Raw genomic sequence first — 27,183 nt, forward strand, 5'->3', positions numbered from 1 at the left:
GGGGCCCGACGTTTGGTAGGTAGGGACTGTGGGTGTGCGGGAACATGCCCCGCCACACCTCCTTCACAGGCTGGGGACTCAGGTTCACACGCACATCCCTCGCGTCCTGGATGGGCAGGGGTTTGAAGAACTGCCCGAGGTTATGGGTTTCTGCACTGCACTAAGAGCATGGAGACGTTCAAACGCCTGACCAGGAGACCAGGGCGCGGCACGGACCTAATTGTGTACGAGTTCCCATCACTGGCCAGCGCCCTCCGTGGCTAAGTGGAGACGGGGCAATCTGGTTCACAGCCTGGATCCTCTCCTCACTGCCCAGCCCAGGGATCCCAAGAATATTCCTGCCAACGATTCCCAGTCCAAGGCTCCAGGGCGGCGGGGATCCCCGATGGTGATGTTGGGGTCACTCTGGTCTCTGGGATTCAGGATTACGGAGCTCCTGGATAAAGATCCCGAGGGGATCCCAATTACGCGCGGGGCTCTGCGGCTGGGTTCCGACGAAACAAGGAGCGAGGGTGTGGCGAGGCGGGGCCTGCTGGCCTGCTGCGGGGGAGGTGATCTCACTCCCCCTCCTTTCTCCCCCCCCCCACGCGCTCCTCTTCCCCTCCCCTCCCCTCCCTTCCACGCACGCCGCCCCGCCCGCCTCTGCCTCCGCAGCAGCAGCAGCAGCAGCAGCATCCGCGTCGGCAGCGGAATCACGGAGGCGCTGGGTGTCGAGTCCGAGGCCGGCGTGCGTAGGGGCTAGGCTGGCAACCCGAGCGGCGCAGGTAAGGCGGGCTGGTTTGTCCCCTTGTCCGCAGCAGCGACCATTCTACGTTCCAGATATAACCCTGCCTCCGGCAGAGGTACAAGGGGGTTTCGTGCTGGCCTCGGTAGAGGGCAGGGAGACTGGAGCCCCACCCATACTAGGCACCGGGCTCTGGGCACTGCAGTCTGGAGAGTGATAGGGCAAAGTGGCTAGGTGCCAGAGCCCGACAGGTGAGGGGTAACTGGGCGGCACCTCAAAAGCAGGCTTAGGGAGGGGCACAAGGGTGGTCAGACAGGTTCTGTATGGGCAGGTGGGGCTGAAGTTGGCATATCCCTATGGGTGTGTGCGTGTGTGAGGAAAGCAATGTGAACCCAGCAAAATGTCCCTCTAACCTAGTCGACCGTCGTGGGGTGTGGCTCTGGGCGTGGCTGCTCCTCTTACCCCCCCCCCATTTAAGGTCCTGTTTGCTGGAATAACCCAGTGTCTAGCAGGGTGTGAGAGACACTGAGCAAAGCTCCTGGCAGTGGGGGAAAGAGAGGGAAGAGGAGGGCTGGGCGCTGCCTGCTCCTCTGCCCCAAGGTGGGGAGGGGGCTTTGTTCTTCACCTTCTCCTTTCCAAATTCCTGTTGGGAATCCCCTCAAATGATATGCAAAGCCAGTCTCCTTTCAGGTGCAGCAGGGAACCTCTTCCCTTAGGTTCTTTGGCCAATAAAGGCTAGGAGAGGAGAGATGTGCTTCTGGGTACATATGGGTGTTGATCATGGGTCCATCAGGTAGGAATAGGGAAAAGGGGCCTCATTGGCTCAGGACCAGGGACTTCTAGAAGCAAGGTGCCTGGGACCCTTTTCTGTAGAAACTGCAGCAATTTTGGCCATTGCCATATCTTACAGTCTCTGTTTAATTATGGGAGGGGAGAGCTTTCCATACCCTATTTATTCCCTTCTGCCTGGTTCAGAGTTTCATTGATTTACAGGTATTGTAAAGAACAGCAGGTATAACCCACTGTCCCTGACCTACTATGTAGAACCTCTACCCATCACTGCCTGTCTCAAGGAGGCAGGACCACTATCTGTCTTGGGGCCTGACTCAAGATGACTTGATTGGGTTTGCTGGCAGCCCAATGTTATCTCTGCTGACTCACATGGCCCTTATGGTGAATAAGATCCAACAGGCTTTCTTCCCTCATTTATGGTCCTTTAGTAGGGTGGCTAGGGTGGGGCCTGCCCAGGGCCTCTCACCTCTGATGGGCTCCTTGCTGCCAGGTGGTGGGACGTGCAAAACCTAGCCTCTCATCTGGCTCAACATCTATGTAGCACTGTATACATGCTTACTGTCAGGCACCAAGCCTTCAGTCACTCTCAAGTGTCTGTGGCCACATGGTGAGTTGGTGTTAGGGCTGCAACTGGGAACTCCCCACTTCTCTGCTTCCTTGTCCTATCCCAATACCTCCAATTCTCTATTTATTTGTTTGTGTATACAATCCCCAAAGCAATACATCTTGTTACAGTACATTTTAAATACAAAGGAAAAACTTATTGAAATACATTTTAAATAGACACAGGAGAACAAAAGAAATTAGGAATTGCTGGTGATCTGATTACTAGGGAGAGGGAAACACGTTCAGTATTTAACACAGCACAGCCTTCCTGGATTGCTACCACGTACTCTCAAGAGGCTTCTCCCCCAGTGCCCAGCCCCTAGTCTTCTGCAGAACACCATGGCACAAGGTAGCCAGGCATGGGGTTTATTCACAGAATGACTGCCCAGGAACTCAGCGACAAAGGGCAGGTAGCCATTTGCTAGACAGGTTCACACTGCTGAGTGTCTGCTTGGACTAGACTGCACATGAAAGTAACCAGTCACCAATACCATCCTTGTCCATATGAAATACAAATTTACTTTCTTTCTTTTTGTTCCACGATAATTTGAAGGGGAAATGGAAGACAGTGTGAAGTAAGGCCAGCAGACAAGGAAGCCCTGCTATGCTCTCCATTTGGCCTCCCACAAGTCTATACTCTTTCTGTTGCTGAGGGATAGGCACTTTCCATGGGAAGCACTTGGCCATGATCGGCTAGGAAGGGTGAAGGGGACAGATGAGTGTGCTATATTGGCTATTACCCAGATCAATGACTTGAGACAATCAGGTCCTTACCTTTTTTGAGCTTCAGCCCCCATCGATTCCATTCTTTCCAATTTTTATTTGCATTTTGGGGTTTTTTGTTTGGTTTGGTTTGGTTTGGTTTTTCGAGAGAGGGTTTCCTTGTGTAGCCCAGGCTGGCTTCGAACTCAGAGATCCGCCTGCCTCTGCCTCTCAATTTCTTTCTTTCTTTTCTTTTTTTTTTTTTGAGACAGGGTTTCACTCTGTAACTCTGACTGATCTAGTACTCAATATGTAGCTAAGGCTGATCTCAAGCTCACAGCAATGCTCCTGCCTCAGCCTTCTTGTGCCGTGACACCAAACTTGATCTTCAGCAGTGGTGGGTCACTGATATATTCAAGGTCTCTTTCAAAGCAAATAGTCCCTAGTACCACCCAAAATTGCAACAACTAGGTGCTCCTCAGGTCTGAGAGGGTGACATGACCTTTCAGAATGACCTAGCCCAATGATCCTATCACTGCCAGTAGCTCCAAGACCACGTGTGTTCAGGTTATAGAGTAGAATTGAGGTCCCATGCAGAGATCTGCCAGGCCTCCCTTTGTGGACAAGGTGTAGTTCAGGCACTGGGAATGGGTCTGAATTCCAGGACTAGTATCCCAACCGGAAGCATCTTTGCCCTGTCATCTGCTCCCATAATGGGGAAGGCAGGGCTTGGGTCCCTGTATGGGGCCAACTAGAATGGACCCTCAGTGGCCCCACCCGTTAGACCCTATAACCTTTCCGTTGCCATTTGCTCTAATCTGGTCATCTCTTCTGCTTTCCCAAGCTCCTTGCTGCCACCCTGTCATCCTCTCATTAGACCTTTCTTTCTCATTTGCCAGTGGAGGGGGAGAGATGCAGCCCTCTCCTTCCCTCCTCTCTTCTGTCTTCCTCCCTGCCTTTGCCTGTCCACTTCCCTTTCCAGTTGGTTCTCCTTGCTCTATCTGATTGGCATTTTGTTGATCTGGTATTTCTTTGCTTTACTCCCTACTTCCCCTAAAGTGTTGTTCTCTCTCAGGAGCTCCTGATGACTGTGAGCTTGGCACTGCGTTGCCAGACCCAGTAATAGGGGTGACCTTTAGTGTACCTTAATTGTCTTCATGCCCATAAATTGGGCTAGACACCCCCATATGACCTTGTCTGACCTGGAGGGTAGAGAGAAGCATCTGATGACCATCCTGCCTGCTTCCCTAAAATCAACAGGGTCTTTGTGGCTTCCTGAAGGCTGTGGTTGAAGGGAGAGGGAGGAGTCAGAGGAGGGCGGGGAGTTCTTTCGCCAGGGGAAGGATCTGCTCTGCTGGCCTTTCTGGAAGCTTTTCTTTGTCCACTATCCCCCACCCAAGACCCCAGAAGCTTGCCTCAGCTTTTCCAGATTGAAAAGCTTCAAGGCCACTTGGTCTGCATTCAGCAGTTTGTGCTAGTCCCTGGCTCCTAAACCCAGCAGGGGCAGCTGCATAAGCCAGGAATTGGGTGGGGCAGGAAGGTAACAGAATATGCACTTGTACATAAGGAACTTTGGAGCCTATCAGTCTCAGTTTTGGTCTGAAAATGAGGCTTGAAGGATGAGGACTGTCTCTTTAGGAGTGCCCTCATTCCTCAGAAATCCAGTCTAAAGCATACAGTGCCAGGGAAAAATGGGATGGGGGAAGGTAGCCCTAGTCTGGAGGTTTGCATGGAGGAGTTTGGTTGCTGGGAACCTTTGGGCCTGTGTGTACATGTTCTAGTCTTTTTATTTGCATGTGTGAGGCTCATGTATCTGGCCACATGTGTGTATTTGTGTAACTTCCATTAGTCTTGTTTGCCTGCATGGGACTCCTATTTGGCTGTCTGTGAACATTTGTATATTTCTATGCATGTTCTTGAGAGACAGTGTGCACACATACACATTCTCTTGTGTCCCTAACAAGATCTACATTGGGAGAGTGGGATGGGGTGGTGGCTGGCAGATGCAGCACTGGTTCTTGTTGGGGGCAAAGCCTTTGATCTGGCCAGGGCCAGGCTTTGGTCTCAGTGGAAGGGGCTATTCCCTTGGGCCCCTCCCCAGATGGCTTCGTTCATGCCTGAGGAATGCTCAGGCCACAGGGAGGACAGAAGCACCATTGTCCACTCCTAGGCTTCCTGTGCCTCTTCTTCCCTTTAACCCTTTGGGAGTAGAAGCCCCAAGGGTCTGCTGGGGCCTGGCAGTGTCTGAGACATTTCCAGGAGTCATTCCGGAACCGGAGACAAGCAGCTGCTGCTCCATTCACCACATCTTACTCGGATGGGTTGCCTACTTGTCTAGTGGCCCCTCAACCAAGGAGTGGATCCATATAGTCTCCTCTGACCTGGCCCCTGAAGCCCCTCAGTGAGTCTCATCCTATCTGACCCATGAAACCCAGGGCCAGGAGAACCCTGATACCCCCTGCTACTTCATAGCTCTGCCTCCAGCACTTCGGAAGGCTGGATTTTGGTCTCTATCACCCGTACAGAAACAGAGCCATTGCTGTTCCTGAGCTCTAGCTGGAGAGAGGGACCTTTTGTGAGCCTTTGGTTGCAAGGCAGGTAACAGCAAGCTGAGATTCCAGCTATCAGAAAGAGGACAAGGAAATCCATGGGACTTCAGGCTAAGAGGAAGCCAAGTAGAGGGGCAGATAGGTTGTTTGGGGATTAGGCCTGCTCCCTGAAGGCATGCTGTTGCTTACATGGCACTTACTCATCTCCTACATTTGCCTAGCAAATAAGCTCTTCCCTATGAGACAGAATGGCTTGGAGGCCATATAGGAACAAATTAGGATGCTAGAGGAGCTTTTGACAACTTCAGGATCCTCTACACTGTTTCAAACTCCACCCTTTCTGAGTACCTATGGCAACTCTGCACACAGTTCATCTTTGGGTCTCAGTTTTGTCACATGTCAAATGGAGCTAATGAAATGAATCTGTGGAAAAGTGTTTAGAAGAGTCCTTGGTAGGTGGTGTTATGAGTTTACTTAAGAAAATGGAGCTGATATACATCATGGTTGAGGGAATGTAGGGTGGGACCAGCCAACGATGAGGATCCTCCCTCCCTTCCTCACAAAGGGTTAACCTCCATCTGCTCCCTTCCCATCACTTAAGGAGAATGGTCCTTAACAGGTGAGCCTTAGTTGCCTTGGAGACGGGCGCCTCAGGCAGGATGAGGGGGCTGGGATAAGAAAGACTGGCTGGATGGGGTATACTCTTTCCAGTCCCCCTTAGGGAAGATGTAGGACGGAGTCTAAGACTTTTGAACTTCCAGGTACCCATGCAGGCTCCCTCAAGTCTTTATGTATTCTGATTATCTAAATAACCCAGAAGGTTAGAAGAAGACTTTCCCTGTCAGACTCTATCACCATAGAAACCCACAGCCAAAGCCTATGGGGTGGGGATGCTTAAAGTGGCATAATGCATAGGGTTTAGGTGACACCTATACCTTCATGTCCATATTGATGAGTTACCAAAACTCTCCTACTTCCTCCCAGGCCTGAGGTACAGACTTGCCACCCATTCTGACTCTGACATAGTACTGAGAACACTGAGTCCCCAGGACGGCTCCCATTTTGGCCTGATCCCATTCCTCTAGAAACAGAGTAAGAGGTTTAGATATTATTTGCTCCACCTTTGAAAGACCCTTTTGTTTCTTCTCCTTTGGGAAAGACTGGCAATGGCAGTCCAAGAGCGGTTAGGCGTGTGTTTAAAGTGCATTTGCATAGCATCCTTGGAGTGTGTGTGGCTGTGTGTGTGTGTGTGTGTGTGCTCAGGATTCAGTCAGGTTATATGATCTCACAGGCCTCTCCCTGTCAACTGGCTTGGCCAGCCATGCCGTGGTGTAGACAAGTGGGCTCCCCACAGGACTCAGGGCACAGAGCAGCTAAGGTAAGGGCAGAGGTGAGGCTCCTTGGGAGTTGTTTCTGAGCCCTGCCTTGTGCGCCTGTGATCTTGATCTTCATCTCCTGGACTTGTCTCTCCCACTGATTGCTGCACCCTTTCTCCTCCTTGCTCATATGAGATTTGCTTCAAGGTAGTTAGAATGATGGGTGCATACTCACCTTTGTCTTACACTCCACAACACGGTGAGAGGTGTACACGGTGATAGATATACATGATTGGTACACACACACACACACACACACTGTTGTGCCTATGATTTTTGTGTGCACCTTCCCCAGCCAGGCAGCTGCCTATTCTGCACTGGTATGTGCTCAGCAGCACTCATAGAAGGATCCACTGAGCTCTGGGAGCTTCTCTCCCTCATAGCCCTTCTCTACTTATTCTCTGGCACATGTGCATTAGCTAACAGGGAATCATTTATCTTGTCTTATGACTGTCCTGCCCCAGTGCCACAAGTGGACAGGGGCTTTCCATTGTCATTGTGGTGCTTTGCTGTCTCTCTGGCCTCAGTGCTCAGCATCTGTACTCTCTCAGGCCTGCTCCTACACTCAGCTTGACCTCCAAGCACAGAAGCCCCCCCTCCACTGACCCAGACTCATTGTCCCTCCTTCCCTGCCCCTTGCCTGGCACCATCTTCCCCCAGGGACTGGGACCACTGTAGAAGGAGGCAGCTGTGGCCTGCACACAGGTGTACACACCCATCCCTCTTGTCTCTCTGCCATTTCTCAGCAGTTATTTTTGCACCTGTCTGTCACCCTTTGTATTCCTTTTACCTCTTTTTTTCCTGTCCCCAGTGCCCAGGTCTCTGTTTCCATATTTCTCCAGCTTGTTTATCTCTTGGCTATCTAGTCTTCTAACAGCTGTCTTTGTCATCTGTTACCATCCCCCTAACCCTGCTTCTCAGACTCTCCTGCTCCCTCCTGCCTCTTTCTCACTTTGTCTGTCACCCTTGGCAGGCTGGGCCTTGGCTCCATCTGTGGAACACTTACCATCCCCTTTGCCCTCCATCGTGCTGATGGGGGGTCAGGGCCTGCTGAGCTAACAACCTTAGCTCTCTCTATAATTGCCTGAGGAATGGTGAGAGATCAGAGACACAGCAGCAGTAGGAAGGGAGACAGGAGAGCCCCTTCCCATCTGTCAAAGGCTTCTCAGTCTTCTGGCTCCTTTCTGCCTGTCTCTGAGTACCCAGCATAGTGGCAAGAGAGATGACAAATACTAGAAGACATAAAAATAAATTGAATGTGTGGGTATTAGGATGAATCTAGGATGGGGCACATGCAAGGGCAACTCCATATTCCCAGCCCCTGCTCCTCACTTTGCATGTATACCAAACCCCATTCTGGGATTGAAGATTTGGAAGAAAAATGAGGAAGTAGCTTGATAGAAATCATCAGTTCAATACACAGAGCATCAAAGCATGCCCCTAGACAGGACAGTCCTTCTTTGAGCTTCCCTTGCTCCAGTTCTCAAGCCCCTCCACCTCAGACCAGGGCTTATAGTTCCCAAGGCTGTTGTTTGATCCCTTGCTCTCTGATCTGAGTCTCCTACTGCTTCCTACAGGCCTTGAAGTCAAGACTAAGGCTGCCTGGGGCTGCCTGGCCCTGCTAGCACTGGCTTTGTTGGGGGAGGTGTTGGTAAAACAAAACCACTGTTCTCTTCCATTCTGGGCCCCAGCTCAGCTCAGCTCTTGCAGGTTTGGACTATTTTCCACTTCCCAGTGTTCAAGTCATTCCCTTGGCCTCCAGACCAGCCCTATTGACCCACCCTGGTGCTCTGCCACCTTCACCAGCTTTGGAGGGCAAAGCTACAAGCTGACTGCTGTTCTCAGATCACCCCCTTGTGTGAAATCGATTTGTGACTCCTAGCTGTCCTAATGGAGTTCAGATGCCTTAACATGGCATTCCAGGACTTTTTTTTAAAAAATATTTATTTATTATTTATTATGTATACAACAGTCTATCTGTGTGTATGCCGAAAGCCAGAAGAGGGCACCAGACCTTATTGCAGATGGTTGTGAGCCACCATGTGGTTGCTGGGAATTGAACTCAGGACCTTTGGAAGAGCAGGCTATGCTCTTAACCACTGAGCCATCTCTCCAGCCCCAGGACTCTTGACCTATCTTTTGGGTATTCTAATTTTTCTTTTATATTTATTAATTTATGTGTGTTTTTGTCATGATACTTACTTGAAAATCAGAGAACAATTTATGGGAATCAGTTCTCTCCTTCCATTCTGTGGGTTGCAGGGGTCAAACTCATATCATCAGGCTTTATCTGAAAAGCATATTTACTCACAGAACCATCTTGTAAGTCCTCCTTACTGGCTTTTTACATTTGAGTGTTCTAGATGAGGCGCTCTTTGATAAGATTCCGGTTAGATGGATTTGTTGAGAGCATCCAGATTGGGGTTCAGGGCCTCTAGCTCAGTCACCCAGCACTGCATACTCATTTGTTCAACACCCTTGCCTCTATTATGTCAGTCCAAGTGGCCTGTTTTCTTAGTCATCTGTTTCCTCTCCTGATCCTTTTCTTGGAACTCCAGTCTCTGGGCCCCACTGCGTCCATGGAAACACACTTGGAATAACTTTCTCTTGAAGTGGATGCATCTAGCAGTTGAACTCTGAAGATTAAAAAAAAAAAAAAAAAGAACCAGGTGCTGAGACTACCAGACATGAGAGATCTTAGAAACACTGTTTTGGAAATATCCCAAAGCTTTTTATGGCCCTGCCTTGACCCTGGCCTAGAACATGTAGCAGTAGGGAGGCCATAACTCCCACTATTGACCTCTGGGGGCTGAAGAGAAGCAAGGGAGTGCTTTCTTCTCTTTCTCCAGGCTTCATCCCTCATCCTCGCTTCCTTTTCTTGAGTCTGTTCTATGAAATACAGCTATCTTGGGCCCATTTCCACTTTTCCTATCCTGTTCCCCAAGCTTCCAGCTTGTAGGCACAAACAGCTCTCAGGGGTCAGCTCTTCTTTTGTTTTGTATGAAATGGCATAAATAGGATAATGTATACACATCATTCTTTGCAATATTTTTCACCATGAGGACTTGACTTTATTATTACTTTGTCTGTTTGGTTGGTTGGTTGATTTTTTGTGGTTTTTTTTTTTTTTTTTTTTTGGTTTTTCGAGACAGGGTTTCTCTGTAGCTTTGGAGCCTTTCCTGGAACTAGCTCTGTAGACCAGGCTGGTCTCGAACTCACAGAGATCTGCCTGCCTCTGCCTCCCAAGTGCTGGGATTAAAGGCGTGCGCCACCACCGCCCGGCTTTTGTTTGTGTTTTCAAGACAGAGTTTCTCCGTGTAAGAACCCTGGCTGTCCTGGAACTTGCTTTGTAGACTAGGCTGGCCTTGAACTCTGCCTGCCTTTGCCTCCTGAGGGCTGGGATTAAAGGCATGTGCCACCACTGCCCAGTTCATTCAGCTCTTGGAAAGATAATAAAATTACAAGCAAAGTTCTTTATACACGTGTGTGAGCTAGGTAGGAGTCATAGGGATTCATTGTCTACAAGTACTTTCAGTCACACAAAAAGCTAGTAGCTGCACATGGATTCCTTCAGACACAAACAACATATGCTTGTGAATGCATACACATAACCACATAAATACTCCCCACATGCAGATCTGCATCCACACACATGTCCTTGGACACCTGCTCACAGGTGTATCAAGACACACATGGCTATTGGTACCCACAGAGGGGTTAATTGGGGCAACAAATTGATACTGGAGAGGCAGCTGGCAGGAAAGCACAGACCAAGAGAAAGGAACGAAAGGGAATCTGGAATCCTAACCAAGGTGGTCTCTTACAGGTTTCACCTTCCAGGGTAGAATTGCTTGTGTAAAGAGGGGAAAGGAGGAAAAGTGGAGGAAGGTTTCCATCTGGGGGCGGGACTGAGGGAGGGGCCAAGATCTGGGCTTTGCCCAGATGTTAGTCATTAATGGCTGCTCCATCATTCTTCCTCTCTCCTCCCCCACCTTCCCTCCTCCCTTCTCTCAGTGCCCCCCACTGTCAGCAGCTACCTACTGTAAGTCAACTGCTAACCTCCTTCCCTTCGGCGGGAGGGTGAGTGGACTCCAACCAGTTGTGCTGCACCGAGCTGCCCCGGTACTAGGAAGATGGTCGTGTCGCTGTGGTACGTGTGGCCTCTCCTCTTCTGCAGCCCCTGCCTGCTCATAGAGATTCCTGACGAATGTGAGTAGCTGGAGGAAGTTTCGGCACCTCCTCCCACTGCTGTGCTGAGCCCTTCTTTATCTTTTGCCTCTTCACTTTCTCCCCATTTTTAGCCCTCACTCCTTTAGCATAGGGTGGACAAGAGGTACTCAGGACACTGTTTACCTTTAGAAGGACCAGGAGGAAAGCGTGGTGCATGTCAGCACCGTGGACAGGGACATGCATGCTTCCAGCACCACGGACAGCAGACAGCGCAAAAGACCTCTTTCTGGGACCTTAACCTTGCTCTCCTCTAATATGCACACCCACCCCTTCCTTTTTTTCTTTTTTCTTTCTTTCTTTTTTTTTTCTTTTTTTTTTTTTTTTTTTTTTTAGAATGCACACCCCTTCCTAGCCTACTCTCTTCTGCTTCCATTCCTTCCAAACACAAACACACCCCAGGGGATGAGGCAGCGAGGAGAATGGACAGTACTAAGATCTCAGTTCTTTCTCATCTTGGGCCCTGGGTATCGTTTTTTTTTTGTTGTTTTTTTTTTTTTTTTGGTTTTTCGAGACAAGGTTTCTCTGTGGCTTTGGAGCCTGTCCTGGAACTAGCTCTTGTAGACCAGGCTGGTCTCGAACTCACAGAGATCCGCCTGCCTCTGCCTCCCAAGTGCTGGGAGGCCCTGGGTATTCTTATCTCTTAACTGAGACAAGAAAAGGCACCTTTAAAAGACCAGGGCCTGACTCAACTGCCATCTGAATTCTTTTTGGTGTGTAATTATTTGGTGGAAGCAATGGAAAGGGCTGGAACGGGTGTCTGTGATGCTTGGGGGATATCACAGGTAAGTGTATGGCTATTGTGGAGTCTAGCTGTAGAATGAGACTAAGCTTTTGGATTGGCTTGTGTATTTGTGTGTGTATAATGTATGTATTTAACTGACCAGATGACTGTTGCTGGAGATTATTTTAATTTCCTATTCGAGTAAGTTTGTGAGTCACTTTAACTTATTTAGAGGTCAAGTTTGTGGAAATGTTGAGGTATTTTCCTGTAACGTTTCATTGTAGTGGGCTGGATATATGGGTGTATGTTCTCAGATGAGTAGTAATTTTGCTACGATGGAATTTCCTCCTAAGTTTCAGCAAGAGTTGTTTTCACACTGCTCTAAGTGGTTGTCATCCTGTAGGAAAGAACCATATATGATGTGCCATATATGATGGCATTTATGCATATTGAGTTGCCAGACTTTAATCCCTGTCCACTTTGTCATCTTTGTCTCTGAGTCTGAACATAAAGGGAGACAAGCTCTGGAGCAGAGGTGGGGAAGAATATGCTAAGAATGGGATAGGAGCCAAGCCAGGTGAGCTTTGGAGGAGGTGAAGAGACACTGGTGGCACAGAGATTGAGGCTACTCCCTTACACATCCACTTATCCACCAGAGTTGCTTAGGGACTTATAAGTGTGGTTGGAAATATGAGCCAGACACTTGATCCCATTAGATTCAAAGATGTCAATGTAATGGGACACAGCAATAGAAACACACACAGGTGAAGATTTACACTTAAAGGAGCAGTCATCTGCACAGACATGGGGGACTATATACACAACCCAGCACTGAGATGTAAGCACAGCCAGACAAGTATACATGTGTGCTCTAGGAAGGCCTTAATACATACACCAGCAGACACGGGACATGCACATTCCAGACATCCACGCCTGTGCTAGACCCCAACTTTTGCACATTCACTGACATATAGTGGTCCTTCTTCCCTCTCTGCCTTTCACTTGTCTTTCAAGGTCTGCCTCCTAATCTGAAGTGCCAAGGCTTATGCTGAGTATCAACCTATCCTGCTGCCAGATGGACTGGTTCATCTTGCCTGGATGTGTCTTTGTGTGGTGGGGGCAGGGATAATTTAGAAAAAGTGGCAGTGAAGACAAACAGCTAGGCCAAGAGATCACAGCAGCTCGATAAGGCTGCCCTGCGCAATGAGCAGCCCTTGGTACTGACCCTGATACGACACAGCAGGCAGCCGTGTTGCCTCCTTATTGAGACCTACCACCCATCTTTCCTTCCCCAGCCTCTCCAGCCCCCTTTGTCTCTCTCTTGTTTCTTTCACTCAGTTGATTCCCCTCATCCTGTCACTGCTGTCAGTCTCTTGCTCTCAAATTGGCCTCTCCCCAGCTCATAGACCTCTGTGCTGTTCCTAGGGAGACCTTTTTTTCTTTTCTGGGAGCCTTATGCTGAAATTGGAGTCTTTTGTGCTTTCAGAGCTAGCCCACTGTACCTATTCCTCTTCTCCCCTCCCTCGATTCCTCTTCTGCTCAGTAGAGTCCTGGGCTTGGGGCAGCTCCTCTGCCCTAGGGAGCTCAGTGGCCTCCTGGGAGGAAGGACAGGAAGAAAGAGCACTGGCACAGGTCCTGCGGGTTATGGAGACTCAGATGCTGGCAGGGCCTTTGGGGAGGCCTTGAGGAGGAGGGGCGCCAGGCTCTGAAGGCTGGGCTTTCCTAATTGAAAACACTGAACTGCACTAATTGGATTAGGAGGGAAGTGGGCTGGAGCGGGGAGGGTGCCAGCTGCCAGGCTGTCTGCCTCCAAACCTTCCAAGGCATCTTGGAAGGTTAGTTTTGTAGGCCTTACCCAACCTTGCCAGGGACTATAATAGCAGTCTTTTGTTTTTGTTTGTTTGTTTGTTTGGTTGGTGTTTCGAGACAGGGATTCTCTGTGTAGCTCTGGCTGTCCTGGAACTAGTTCTTGTAGACCAGGCTGGCCTCTAACTCACAGAGATCCGCTGGTCTCTGCCTCCTAAGGGCTGAGGTTAAAAGCGTGTGCCACCACTGCCTGAGCACTCTTTACTAAAGGCAAAAGTTCTGTATTTCTGGACCTACAGATCCTGGGACTCCATCTAGTGGAATCTTTTTTCTTGGACATTGTGCCATCTAGAGATTCTGTCCAGTGACCCCTGAGCTTTACCTGCCATTGCTCAGCCCAGCCTGTACCCTCTTATTACCACCACCATAACCCTTCCGCTTCTCTTCTCCATGGGAGTCTGCTCCAGCTTGCTTCTCCTGCCATTGGACCCTATTGTGACTGTTCTCAGCATTTCTCTCCCTTCTCTCCCTTGCTGTCTGGATTCTCAGATAAAGGACACCATGGTAAGTTGAGGAGTGGGAGTATGTATTTGAAGGTCACAGAGAGAGGAGGAGGGGCCTTGGGCTGAGCCAGCACACCTCTGTCCTGCATATTGGAGGTCACTTTGCTTTCTTTTAGTGCTGTAAGTGGGTGTGGTTGGGAGCTTTTTCTGGCTCAGATCCCTTGTCCCTTAACTCAGTCCAGAAGCTCCTTTTGGCTTCTTCTCTCACCTGAGTTTAGCATCTTTGCTCTCTCGCTGCTTCTGCTGGAATTTCTGCCACTCTCACACTGCTTCTATTGCTGTCTCTCTGGTGCCATGTCTTCCCACTAGGAATTGTTTTTCTGTGTCATTTTTTTGTTTGTTTGTTTGTTTGTTTGGTGTGTGTGTGTGTGTGTGAGAGAGAGAGAGAGAGAGAGAGAGAGAGAGAGAGAGAGAGAGAGAGTTGGGAGGGTTAAAGACAGGATTTCTCTGTGTAGCCCAGCTGTCCTGGAATTCTCTCTGTAGACCAGGCTGGCCTCGGACTCAGAGATCTTCCTGATTCTGCCTCCTGAGTGCTGGGATTAATTATGTGCACCACTACAGCTGGACTGGAATTGTTTTTTCTTTTTTCTCTCTTTTCTTTTCTTAACTTTTTGTTCTTTCTGTCTCTCTAATCCAAGTACTAACCAGTCGTACTTAGCTTCTGAGAACAGATGCTATCTTTTCTCCGTTCCTCATGTGCACATTTCTGATTCCTTGTGTCTCTTAGCTTCTCCTTATATGCATATCCTCACTGGCCATGGATTTTTTTAAGGACCCTGGTATCTTCAGGATGAGACAGGGGTTGAGGCCATGGTACCAACTAGGCATAAATTACCCAATTTTCTTATTTTGTTTCCAGTGATGGAGCCACCTGTCATCACAGAACAGTCTCCACGGCGCCTGGTTGTCTTCCCAACAGATGACATAAGCCTCAAATGTGAGGCCAGAGGCAGACCTCAAGTGGAGTGAGTAACCCTCATCTTCTGAGCCTCTGACTGCTGACCTCAACCTCTAGCCCACAAGCTTCCCTGACTTGAGTCTAGAAGCCTCAGATCTGGGCTGTAACCTTGAGTCCCTGCCCACTCTGGCCCCACCCCCTGGGGCTTCATAACCTCCAGCCCTATCCTGTTGCAGCATGTTTTGGGTGCCAGGACTTCTCATCCATGCTCTGCCCACAGGTTCCGCTGGACGAAAGATGGCATCCATTTCAAACCCAAGGAAGAAGTGGGTGTGGTGGTGCATGAGGCACCTTATTCTGGATCCTTCACCATCGAAGGCAACAACAGCTTTGCCCAGAGGTTTCAGGGCATCTATCGCTGCTATGCCAGCAATAAGCTAGGAACTGCCATGTCCCACGAGATCCAGCTTGTGGCTGAGGGTGCGAGGCACTGCAGGGCCAGGGAGGGCTTGGGGTACCTAAGAGGAAGGCCCTTAGATTCCAGAGGTTGGGTGGGGGCCTGGCTGACAACTGCTATCCTCTCAGCTGGTTGTGTGGTGATTGAAGTACCTGGGTACCCTGGTAGCCCTCATCCCACCCCAGCTGTCCCATTGCCCCTTCCTCTTTTCTCTAGTAGTCTACTCCATCTTGTCACCTCTTCATCTCCACTGAACTTGGGATCACCTCATTGCCCCTTCCTTCTCTCAGTCTTTCTCAGTGCCCACCTTGTGATTGATGCTGGTGGCCTGGGAGCTGTGGCCTGGTTGAACGGGCGGGTGACTGCCTAAGGGTCTAGTCTGCCCTTCACCTATTTCTGTCTGAGTCACTCCTTGGCTTGGGCTTTGTGACTGTTGTTTCTGCCTGGGTTCCTTTTCTACTTCTTAGCTCATCTCTGTCAATCTCTGCCATTCATCTTCCCTTGGTTTTCCTTCTTTGGTCTCTGCTGCCTTCCACTCCTCTTCCACAGCATCTCTAACTTGGCTTCTCCATCCTCTCGTTCCTGGTTCCTGCTCTAGGGCTCTGTCTTTATCTGTGTCGCCCTTTCCCTGGGGTTTTTCCTCTACATTCCATCCTCCATGAGCTTTCTACCTCCTGAGCACTTTCCTCTCCCTTCCCTGCCCCTTCAGTTACCTTGGGAACCGTTACCATGGTTTCCTGTGTCAAGATGATGGAAGGGTCTGTGACTCCCGCATCCCTTCACAGCTCCCCTCCCCCACTGCTGCACCTCAGCCTCCCCCTGCCATTCTTGTCCTTTCCTCGGGGTGGGTGGGAGAGCTGGGAACTGTGGTGGATTAACCATTCTTGGCCACTTGACCTTCTGTTCACCATCTCTTTGCCATGGAACCCCCATCTCCACTATAAGCCTCAGAGGCATCCAGAATTTTTGCCTCCCTTTATATGAATTTCCACTTGGCCCTTTCACACCCTTGCAAATCACTAAGACAGTTCTCCCTCCTCCTTCTTCCTGTCTTCAGCTGTTTTAACAAGGATGAGAGTGTCAGCCTCTGTCCTTTCCAGGTGCCCCCAAGTGGCCGAAGGAGACTGTAAAGCCTGTGGAAGTGGAGGAAGGGGAGTCAGTAGTTCTGCCTTGCAACCCTCCACCCAGTGCAGCCCCACTCAGGATCTACTGGATGAACAGCAGTGGGTGTCAGAAGGAGCTGCTGCCTGGGCCATGGCATGGGGGCTGAGGGCTGGGGTCTTCTCCGACAGATTCTCACTTCTATCCCTTATCCCTTCTGCAGAGATTTTACACATCAAACAAGATGAGCGGGTGTCCATGGGCCAGAACGGAGACCTGTATTTTGCCAATGTGCTGACCTCAGACAATCTCTCGGACTATATCTGCAATGCCCACTTCCCTGGGACCCGGACCATCATTCAGAAGGAACCTATTGACCTTCGGGTCAAGCCCAGTGAGTCCCAGAAGCTTTGATAACCCTATCTCACATTTTTCTTGACTTCCAGCCTTGCCCCCCCAAAAAGAGACACACAATCCCATACATCCTCAAAAGCAGTATGGCTCTCAACTTTATGCACTGAGGCCCCCTTCCCATGTGGTGAAGGCAGAGATGGACATGCTTTTTATGCTTTTTTATTTTTTTGAGACAGAGTCTTACTCTGTAGCCCTGGCTGGCCTGGAACTTGCTATATAAATCAGAATGGCCTTGAACTCATGGAAATCTGCCTGCTTATGCTTCCCAGGTGCTGGGATTGTAGTCATGTGTTACCAAACACTGCTAAAACACAGTTTATAAACAAAAAATAGTTTCGCTCTATAACCCAATGATTCTTGAACTAATGATTCTTCTGCCTCAAATTCATGAATGGATGTTGATATTACAGGTAGGGCCACCATACCCATTGGGCATCTTTTTTTTTTCTGGAACCCAGGGCCTCTTGAATGTTAGGCATACTTTTTATCCTGCAGCCATTCTTTTTAACATAGGAGCAAGCAAGGGCCTAGGGGCCCACTGGGATGTCTGAGTCCTCCAAGTCTGCTGATTCACTCCCTTTCTCCTGTTAGCTAACAGCATGATTGACCGGAAGCCACGCCTGCTGTTCCCTACAAACTCCAGCAGCCACCTGGTGGCCTTGCAGGGGCAGTCATTGATCCTGGAATGTATTGCTGAGGGATAGTAAGTGTGGGCTTCTAGGGTGGAGGGCTGGGGCTGGGTGACCCCAGGAAGCTTAGGCTTTAGAACTGAGTGGCTTTGTTATCTCTCCCTTCTCTTCTCCCTTGGCATTGTGACCCTGGGCAGCCCTACACCCACCATCAAGTGGCTGCACCCCAGTGACCCTATGCCGACACACCGTGTTATCTACCAAAACCACAATAAGACCCTACAGCTACTCAATGTGGGTGAGGAGGATGATGGAGAGTATACCTGCCTTGCTGAAAACTCACTGGGCAGTGCACGGCATGCCTACTATGTCACTGTGGAAGGTATGAGCCTGGTACACCATTTCCCAGCCATCACAGGCTCCTCAAAATGGCTTTCAGATGGCCTGCAGTGTCCACTGTCATGAGAGAGGACAGGGCCTGCACTAAGGGCCAGAGCAGGCTTTAGGCTTAGGTGGCTCTCTCCTTCTGCTCAGCTGCCCCATACTGGCTGCAGAAGCCCCAGAGCCATTTGTATGGACCAGGAGAGACTGCTCGCCTAGACTGCCAAGTCCAGGGCAGGCCCCAGCCAGAGATCACCTGGAGCATCAATGGAATGTCTATGGAGAGTAAGCAGGGCCTCAGCAGTGGTTGGGTGTGTGGGGAATACAGGAAACCATCAAGGAGGGTGACGAGGGGTCTCAGCACAGCTCAATGTTCTGACCTGAGCCTTTGGGCCCTGCCTGTTGCACACAGAGGTGAACAAGGACCAGAAGTACCGGATTGAGCAGGGGTCTCTGATCCTGAGTAACGTGCAACCAAGTGACACAATGGTGACCCAGTGTGAGGCCCGCAACCAACATGGGCTCCTGCTAGCCAATGCCTACATCTATGTTGTCCGTGAGTGCTGTGTCAGCAGGCTGTGTGGCCTACCTTTTGCCTGCCTTCCCTCTCCCGTCCTTTCTTCTCTCCCACCCACCTGCCTATCTTTGCCTCATAGCTCCCATTCTGTCCCTTCAGTCCACCAAAACTACTCAGCTATAGCTTCTTGGAGCTGCCTTGCTCCTTGTTAAGACTTTCGCCCCATTTCTCCTTCATCCTCACAATAGTTGGGCGTGGGAGTCATAGTAAGGACAGGATCTTGTCATCATGTCTGAGCAGAGGTGTACCCTGGACAAGATGTAATCCAAGATAGTCTGATGCCTTCTGTCACAGAGACCCAGAGAGATTGCGGGCTGGGCAGGAAAGACTTTGGACAAGACACTGGTTGCTCTTTGAGACCAAATAACTGGGAGAATCCTGGTGACTAGAGTCCCCGCAAGGCTAAGGAGACCACATAACCAAGGCTAAGAGGGACAGCCTGGAATGGGGAAGCCAGGGAGCATTACTCCCGGGGGTCTGTGTGCTATCTGGGGAGTCACTGACTTCCCCCATACTTGGGACCTCTAGACCTATCCTGTTTCCTGAGACTGTTCATTTCCTAGAACTGCCAGCCAGGATCCTAACAAAAGACAATCAGACGTACATGGCAGTTGAGGGCAGCACTGCTTACTTGCTGTGCAAGGCCTTTGGAGCTCCCGTTCCCAGTGTCCAGTGGTGAGTGCTCATCCTGTGGAGGCTTCTAAGATATATCCTCATCTAAGGATTCTAGGAGGACAGGTTAGTTCAATACAGACCCTCTGCTTGCTCTAGGGTGGATGAGGAAGGAACCACGGTGCTTCAGGATGAACGGTTTTTCCCTTATGCCAATGGGACCCTGGGTATCAGAGACCTCCAGGCCAATGATACTGGACGCTATTTCTGCCAGGCTGCGAATGACCAGAATAATGTGACCATTTTGGCTAACCTGCAGGTTAAAGGTTAGATAATGCCCAGACATGACTGGTAGACCTCCTAAGAGGTAAGGTTAAAGTCTGTGGAGAACATGAAAGTGACTTCCTCTCGCTTTTGCTCCTCTCAGAAGCAACCCAGATCATACAGGGGCCCAGGAGTGCAATTGAGAAGAAAGGTGCAACGGTGACGTTCATATGCCAGGCCTCCTTTGACCCCTCTTTGCAGGCCAGCATCACTTGGCGTGGAGATGGCCGAGACCTCCAGGAACGCGGGGACAGTGACAAGTGAGGATCCCCAGCCCCAAACTGAGATAGGTAGAAGCAAGCAGAACGAAAAAACTTGGGGGCTGGAGAGATGGCTCAGAGGTTAAGAGTATTGCTTGCTCTTCAAAAGGTCCTGAGTTCAATTCCCAGCAACCACATGGTGGCTCAGAACGAAAAAACTTGGGAGACAGACATTGTAGCCTTGTCCAGGCAGGAGGCACTACTGCTCAGAGAGAGAACATAGTGGGGCATGGTGGGACAAGGAAAGGGGGCAGGAATGACAGGAAAATTGAATCTGCCACTAGCCAAGGGCATGTGTGCCCCCTCCACAGGTATTTCATAGAAGATGGGAAGCTGATCATCCAGAGCCTGGACTACAGTGACCAGGGCAACTACAGCTGTGTAGCCAGCACTGAATTGGATGAGGTCGAGAGCAGGGCACAGCTCTTAGTGGTGGGTAAGTTCTAATATAGTGTTAGGTACAAAGGGTACCTCCTTTTGGTCTACCATGTCCAGGCGCCTGTTGCTGGACATTCTGAGTTGTGGGTGGGGGCTTATGGATAAGGCCAGAGAATCCACTCTCAGTGAGAATCCACTCTCTGTGGCCCGCAGGGAGCCCTGGGCCAGTGCCCCACCTGGAACTGTTTGACCGCCACCTGCTGAAGCAGAGCCAGGTGCACTTATCTTGGAGCCCTGCTGAAGACCACAACTCTCCCATCGAGAGTAAGAGACCTGAGTGTCGTATCCCCCTGCACTGTCCTGGACAGTTCTCCCTCTTCCTGGGACCCTCCTCTCTTCCAGAACCATAGCCACAGGATGGCCTGCCTCACTGAGGCACATGCTTGTTTTTCCAGGGTGCTTGTGTTCCTTTATAGTACCCTCCTCCTTCTCGCCCTCCTCACTAAGCTACGTCATATGCTCATTACTCCACTGTGGATTTCTTTCTTGGCAGAGTATGACATTGAATTTCAGGACAAGGAAATGGCTCCCGAGAAATGGTACAGTCTGGGCAAGGTGCCAGGAAATCAGACCTCTACCACCCTCAAACTGTCCCCCTATGTCCACTACACCTTTCGGGTCACTGCCATCAACAAATATGGCCCCGGGGAGCCCAGCCCTGTCTCTGAGACTGTGGTCACACCTGAAGCAGGTAAGCCAAGGCAGTACCCTCTTCTAGATCACCTGGAAGAAGTGCCAGTCATTGGGATCCAGGTTCTGTGGAGAGGGTCTGGAGAGGTGTTGTGCCCATGCCCTCTGCTTCCAGGGATTCAGGGGGCAACAGGGAAGTTTGTGCTGCACTCTTGCGGCTGCTGTTTTATTGCTTCAGGGGCCAGCGTGGGCCATTTGTTCCTCGTTCTTGCTACAGCACTGATAGGCTGACACTTTACTTTCCAGCCCCAGAGAAGAACCCTGTGGATGTGAAAGGGGAAGGGAATGAGACCAACAATATGGTCATCACATGGAAGGTGAGGGTCCCTACCCTGATTTACATTATGGACATGAAGCCAGGACCCAGCTGTCCCTTGACTGTGCTAAAGAGGAAGCCAATGTCTGGGGAATATCTGGCCTGGAGGACAAGGCACAGAAGATGGGAGCCCTTGGCCAATGGGCTTCTTTTCTGCTGGCCTCCTCCAGCCCCTCCGGTGGATGGATTGGAATGCTCCCCAGATTCAGTACCGTGTGCAGTGGCGCCCACAGGGCAAGCAGGAGACCTGGAAGGAACAGACCGTGAGCGACCCCTTCCTGGTGGTGTCTAACACTTCCACCTTTGTGCCTTATGAGATCAAAGTCCAGGCAGTGAACAACCAGGGCAAGGGCCCTGAGCCCCAGGTCACCATTGGCTACTCAGGGGAAGACTGTGAGTACTAGAGTGGGCCTGGCCCATGCCAAGGGGTGCAGAGGCTGGTGGCCAGAATCCTCATGCATGTCAGCCTGTGCACATGTGTATTTCATCCCCCACTTGCCATTGTCAGCTCCCACCTCTCAGTGCTTCAGTGTGCAATTCCTACAGTCAAGGGCATGCATTCCCATAGATATTGCAATGTTATGAAATTCTGCACAGCTCAAATTGCTGCATGTCTGCCATTAGCAAAAATAGTAGCCACTATTCCACAGTACTTCCTCTCTCTGATTCAGGGAATATTTGGTATAGGCTGAGCATCCCTCATCAGAAAATCCCAACTCTGAGATTGGAGCTGAAATATAGCACCCTAAGTGGGAAATTCCACACTCGACTTTTTCTGTTGGATCAGTGAAAACACAGGCTTGCTAAAAATAGTGTAGGATGTATATATGGCTGGGATACACTTCATTTGGTGGAGTGCTAGCCTAGCATAATGAAGGCAGGATTGGATCCCCAGGACCATATAAAGCAAGCATGGAGGTGTACCCCTGCAATCCCAGCACACAGGAGGTAGTGTCAGGAGGATTGGAAGTTCAAGACCATCCTTAGCTACATACATACTTTGAGGCCAGCCTGGTCTTGTATATATGTGTATATATATGCATATATGTATGTGTATATGCTAAGCTAAATGTGTCATTCTAGAATTTTGGAAGCAGAGGCAAGAATTAGACGATACCCTGGGATACATAGTAAGTTCCAGGATAGCCCTAACGACAGAGAGAAACGCTGTGGATTTACTTAGAATCTATCCTCAAAACATCTCATTATGTATATGCAAATATTTCAAAACGTAAAAGAATCCAACTCACTTCAGTCCCAGCATGTTAAGAGCCAGTTACCAGAGCATGATCCCATGCCTTGTGGGTTTCCTTGAGTCTGGAGCATCACCAAATGGTAATTTTGAGCACCCACTTAGGATTTTTGTATGATTTCTCTGTGTAAGTTACTGCTCTCTTCCTGAAGAGCCCTATTCCTCACTGACTAGTACCTTGTGTAGCATGCAGCTCCCTTTCCTTCGAGGCGTCTTGCCTGCTGGTTCAGGTGGGGGCCTGTGTCTTCTCCAAATAAGTGGCTGTTTTCAGACCCCCAGGTGAGCCCTGAGCTGGAAGACATCACAATCTTCAACTCAAGCACTGTGCTGGTCAGATGGAGGCCCGTGGACTTGGCCCAGGTTAAGGGCCACCTCAGGGGCTACAATGTAAGGATTTGGGATATGGGGAAAGCTAAGGAAGGATGGGATAGGACCGAGGGCTGGGAGTCTGTCATCTGGGAGCAGCTCTCCTGAAAGTTCTTGGGTTGGAAGAAAGGGCCTATGAGAAGAGTGGTGAGGATCATGTGTTGAATGATTTCTCCCATTGTGAGATCTGTTGGCCATCTGTACAGGTGACATACTGGTGGAAAGGCAGTCAGAGAAAGCACAGCAAGAGGCATGTCCACAAAAGCCACATGGTGGTACCTGCCAACACCACCAGTGCCATCCTCAGTGACTTGCGTCCTTACAGCTCCTATCACGTGGAGGTACAGGCCTTTAATGGGCGAGGCTTGGGACCTGCAAGTGAATGGACCTTCAGCACCCCAGAGGGAGGTGAGTCTGACACCTCACCTTGTGCCTACATCCCCTACCCCTTCTCCTTGGACTCAGGTGAGGACCTGCTACCCTTCTGTGCTTCCACAGTGCCTGGTCACCCTGAGGCATTACACCTGGAGTGCCAGTCGGACACGAGCCTGCTACTGCACTGGCAGCCACCACTCAGCCACAACGGAGTGCTCACCGGCTACCTTCTCTCTTATCACCCCTGTGCGTGCACTGTACCTGCTGTGGAGGCTCGGGGACACAGAAAGGCCCCCGAGGCACTAAGCCAGCCCCTTGCTTCTCTCCACAGTGGATGGGGAAAGCAAGGAACAGTTGTTCTTCAACCTTTCGGACCCAGAGCTCCGAACTCATAATCTCACCAACCTCAACCCCGATCTGCAGTACCGCTTCCAGCTACAAGCTACCACCCAGAAGGGCCCTGGTGAGGCCATCGTGCGTGAAGGAGGCACCATGGCCCTGTTTGGTGAGCTGGTACAAGGGTTTGGGGATGTTAGCCTTGAGGGCTTCCCTTGCTTGACCCAGGGAGAAGGTTGATTGGGGGGGGATAAGCTAAGGAGAGCGGGCCTTTGAAGGGCCGTGTGGTCCCCTCTGCTCCTACATTCTCCAGGCAAGCCAGATTTTGGCAATATCTCAGTCACAGCAGGGGAAAACTACAGCGTGGTCTCCTGGGTCCCTCGGGAGGGCCAGTGCAACTTCAGGTTCCACATCTGGTTCAAAGCTTTGCCAGGTGAGTGCAGAAAGATATTCCTGGGCCAGGGAGCCAAGGCTCTGTCCCCTGACCCCAAGGTGTCCCCAATCTTCCTGCTAAGTCCCCTGCCACTGTGCTTTGCAGAAGGGAAAGTGAGCCCTGACCGCCAACCTCAGCCTCAGTATGTAAGCTACAATCAGAGCTCCTACACACAGTGGGACCTACAGCCTGACACCAAGTATGAGATCCGCCTGATGAAGGAAAAGGTGGTCCTGCACTATCTGGCTGTGAAGACAAATGGCACTGGTGAGGCACTGGGGCCACCATCTAATGCCAGGAAGCCTTGGGCACCACTGCCGGGTTTGTTGCATGCAGCCCTTAGCAGCCATGATCCATTGCACAGCTCTCAGCTCCCTCAAGTCTGAGTGTGCTTTGGACAGTGTACCTCTCCCTATACCATCTACAGAGGGCTCTCTTCCCTCTCTCCTTCTCCTCTGCTACTGAGGCACCTTCTGGCCCCCTATAGCTTCAAGTGAGTCCTGAGCACCAGACCCTAACTCAGAGACTGCTGCTCAAGCTTAGGAATAAATGTAGTGTGCCCTTTGGCAGCATAGCTCATCCCAGGGTCTGGACTTTGTCTCCTTCCCGCACTGTGCCTTCAGGCCCCGTGCGAGTTTCTACTACAGGTAGCTTCGCCTCTGAGGGCTGGTTCATCGCCTTTGTCAGCGCTATCATTCTCTTGCTCCTCATCCTGCTCATTCTCTGCTTCATCAAGCGCAGCAAGGGTGGCAAGTACTCAGGTAACTCTGGAAAATATACAGGTTCGGGTGCAGTTGAGGGTAGAGAAGAACCACCTTGCCCCGAGAGCCCCAGCTTGGGAATGGCAGGATAAGCATAGTCATAGAGGTGGGATTCAGACCATAGGCCAAGGCTGCCATCTTCCCAGGCTGCGGCTACAGAGGCCTATGCCGGTGACAGCTGGACCCTCATGGGTTGGGTAGGTCACTCTGAAGGCTTCTAAGTGCTGTCAGGACAGTGCTGGGGGCTCTCACAGCAAAGGGACTCAGAATCTGGGGGTGAAGTTGACTCCTGGTATGTCTGTAGTGAAAGACAAGGAGGACACTCAGGTGGATTCTGAGGCGCGGCCCATGAAAGACGAGACCTTTGGCGAATACAGGTGAGCAGGGGAAGGAACAGGGGTTTTGACCGGGCTCTGCCTGACCTCTTCTTACCCAGCTCCTCTCTCTTTTCTCTGCTTCGGGGTGACTTCAGGTCCCTGGAGAGGTAAGGTGGAACAGTGGGGATGTACAGTTAGAGCCCAGGGACTGAGAAGGACCCCCATTTTTGCCCTTTTGGGGAGAAGTCAATGCCTAGCTATTCTCATGCTAAAATCCCACTTGCTGGGCCACCTGTCACCCTCCTGGCTGCCTTTAACCCCAAGAAAAGCCCCAGGAGTAGTAGGCACAGGCCCTGTGGCATCATGCATACAGCCTGATCTCCCAGAAGTGTGTCAAAATGAGTTCAGGATTTCCTGTGGGGTCAGGCAAATAAAAGAGGGCAAGAACCTACTAGGGTTACTGCTGGGGGGGGGTCTCCTGCCAGGACCCTTGCAACATATCTCCTTCTCCCATCCTCTATCCCTACAGTGACAATGAAGAGAAGGCCTTCGGCAGCAGCCAGCCATCTCTTAATGGAGACATCAAACCCCTAGGCAGTGATGACAGCCTGGCCGATTATGGGGGCAGTGTGGACGTCCAGTTCAATGAGGATGGCTCTTTCATCGGCCAGTACAGTGGCAAAAAAGAGAAGGAGGCAGCAGGAGGCAATGACAGCTCAGGGGCTACCTCTCCTATCAACCCTGTAGTAGCCCTAGAATAGTAAGGGTTAGCAAGGTGAGGCAGGCCAAGCTGGGCCAAGGGCCAGAGGTGCAGGAGAGCCGAGGGGCCAAGGCACCTGGCCTATGCACCATGACACTTACCTGCTGACCTTGGGATTGAGGCCCCTTCCTCTTTCCATAGCCCATGGAAGACTTGACTGGAGCAGTGGAGAGGAACTGTGGCTTCAAGTCACCTTTTTAAGCACCCGCTACCCTTTTATTGCCAAAACCCAGCTGCACCCTTTCCTGGGCATACGCTGCTTTGCCCCAGCTTGGGGCAGTTCACTCCCATATCAGGGATCTTCAGGTGCTGCCTTGCCGACCCATTTAGGCAGGGAGGCCACAGTTTGGGGGAGATGACAAAGGAGTGTCCTCTGAAGCATCTCTGAGATGCTGTCTTCTCACTCTCTAACTGGAGACAGGCATGATGGGGTCTCCTCAGGACTAGATTGGCACCTCTTTTTTCTCCAGCTACTCCCTGGCTAGCCTGACTGGGGACAGAACTCTGTCTCCACCATCTGCTCCCCTTTCTTTGCCATTTTTGCTCCAATCAGGATAGGGAACTGGGCAAGTTGGCCACCTGCATAAAAGAGGCCATCTGGAAAGCCCAGAGTCCCTCCCTCACCTTTGTACACTGGGTTCACACCCTCCTCCCTTTGCTGTTCCACTTTTCAGGACATACATAAACACACACACACACACACACGCACTTACATTGACTTCGGTACCCACCAGACAACATCAAAGTGGCCTCTGTCACTGCCAGAGATAGGCACACCTCTTCCTACTGGCACTGGCTGGGCTTCTCCCTGCCACAGCCATTCCCCAGGACCCTTTTGCAACCCTGCCTGCCCCCAGTTCTTGTCCTCAGTCCCTTCCCCTGTCCCCCACGTTAGGAATGTAAATACACCATAACTTTGAAAGTTTGCCCTTGCCCTTTGCCCATATGCCACTAGTGTGTAAGCAGATGTCTGAGTCTCTAGGTGGTTTCTCTGTTTTATAGCAGTTAGCTTTGATGGTCCCACACCAAGAAAAAGAAAAGCAGACAAAAAGGGGAAGAAAGCAAAGATTGGTTCTCTCAGTGCAGCTGTGGCTTCCCTGTGTGCTTTTGCTTGGTCTGTTGATGAGCCCGCTACAAAAAAACAAAAGTATATATATATATGTACATAATATCAGAATTATAACAGGCAAATAAAAACCTGGAAATGAAGAAACCTTTCATCATTTTGTTGAGTGAGCACTTACTCCGCTATACCATGCTGTGGAAGTTCCATCCCTGAGCAGGGGATGTCCTGAGGTCTGTGCTCAACCCTGTCCCACAGCCCCAATCCCGCCTTTCCTATTTCTTCCCAGAGTTTGGGCATTCCAGCCCACTACCAGGCCTTGTTATCTTCACCCTTCGGTGTTATTATCACACC

At 50.6% G+C, this 27,183-nt stretch overlaps 1 protein-coding gene across 2 annotated transcripts; it reads left to right on the plus strand.

The window, feature by feature from the left end:
* The first annotated feature begins 614 nt into the window (after positions 1-614).
* L1cam (L1 cell adhesion molecule) lies at positions 615-26,969 on the plus strand. 2 transcript variants are annotated; one of them, XM_057760371.1, is made up of 29 exons: positions 615-764; positions 10,764-10,958; positions 14,056-14,070; positions 14,929-15,034; positions 15,248-15,447; positions 16,525-16,647; positions 16,749-16,919; positions 17,531-17,642; positions 17,766-17,950; positions 18,103-18,234; positions 18,362-18,505; positions 19,090-19,201; positions 19,298-19,464; positions 19,566-19,722; positions 20,034-20,158; positions 20,314-20,424; positions 20,654-20,851; positions 21,097-21,167; positions 21,337-21,559; positions 22,690-22,805; positions 22,991-23,192; positions 23,283-23,405; positions 23,491-23,664; positions 23,809-23,928; positions 24,034-24,195; positions 24,552-24,689; positions 24,994-25,066; positions 25,162-25,173; positions 25,536-26,969. In XM_057760371.1, the coding sequence occupies exons 2-29, from the start codon at positions 10,883-10,885 to the stop codon at positions 25,765-25,767; spliced, it is 3,780 nt and encodes a 1,259-aa protein (XP_057616354.1). In that variant the 5' UTR covers positions 615-764; positions 10,764-10,882; the 3' UTR covers positions 25,768-26,969. The 2 variants fall into 2 exon arrangements, 1 of the variants encoding a protein (XP_057616354.1); XR_009056493.1 differs by lacking the exon at positions 14,056-14,070 and having other exon boundaries at positions 24,994-25,173.
* Positions 26,970-27,183: the final 214 nt, after the last annotated feature.

Source organism: Chionomys nivalis, chromosome X (assembly GCF_950005125.1).
Source record: "Chionomys nivalis chromosome X, mChiNiv1.1, whole genome shotgun sequence".
In the NCBI taxonomy this organism is placed as follows: Eukaryota; Metazoa; Chordata; class Mammalia; order Rodentia; family Cricetidae; genus Chionomys; species Chionomys nivalis.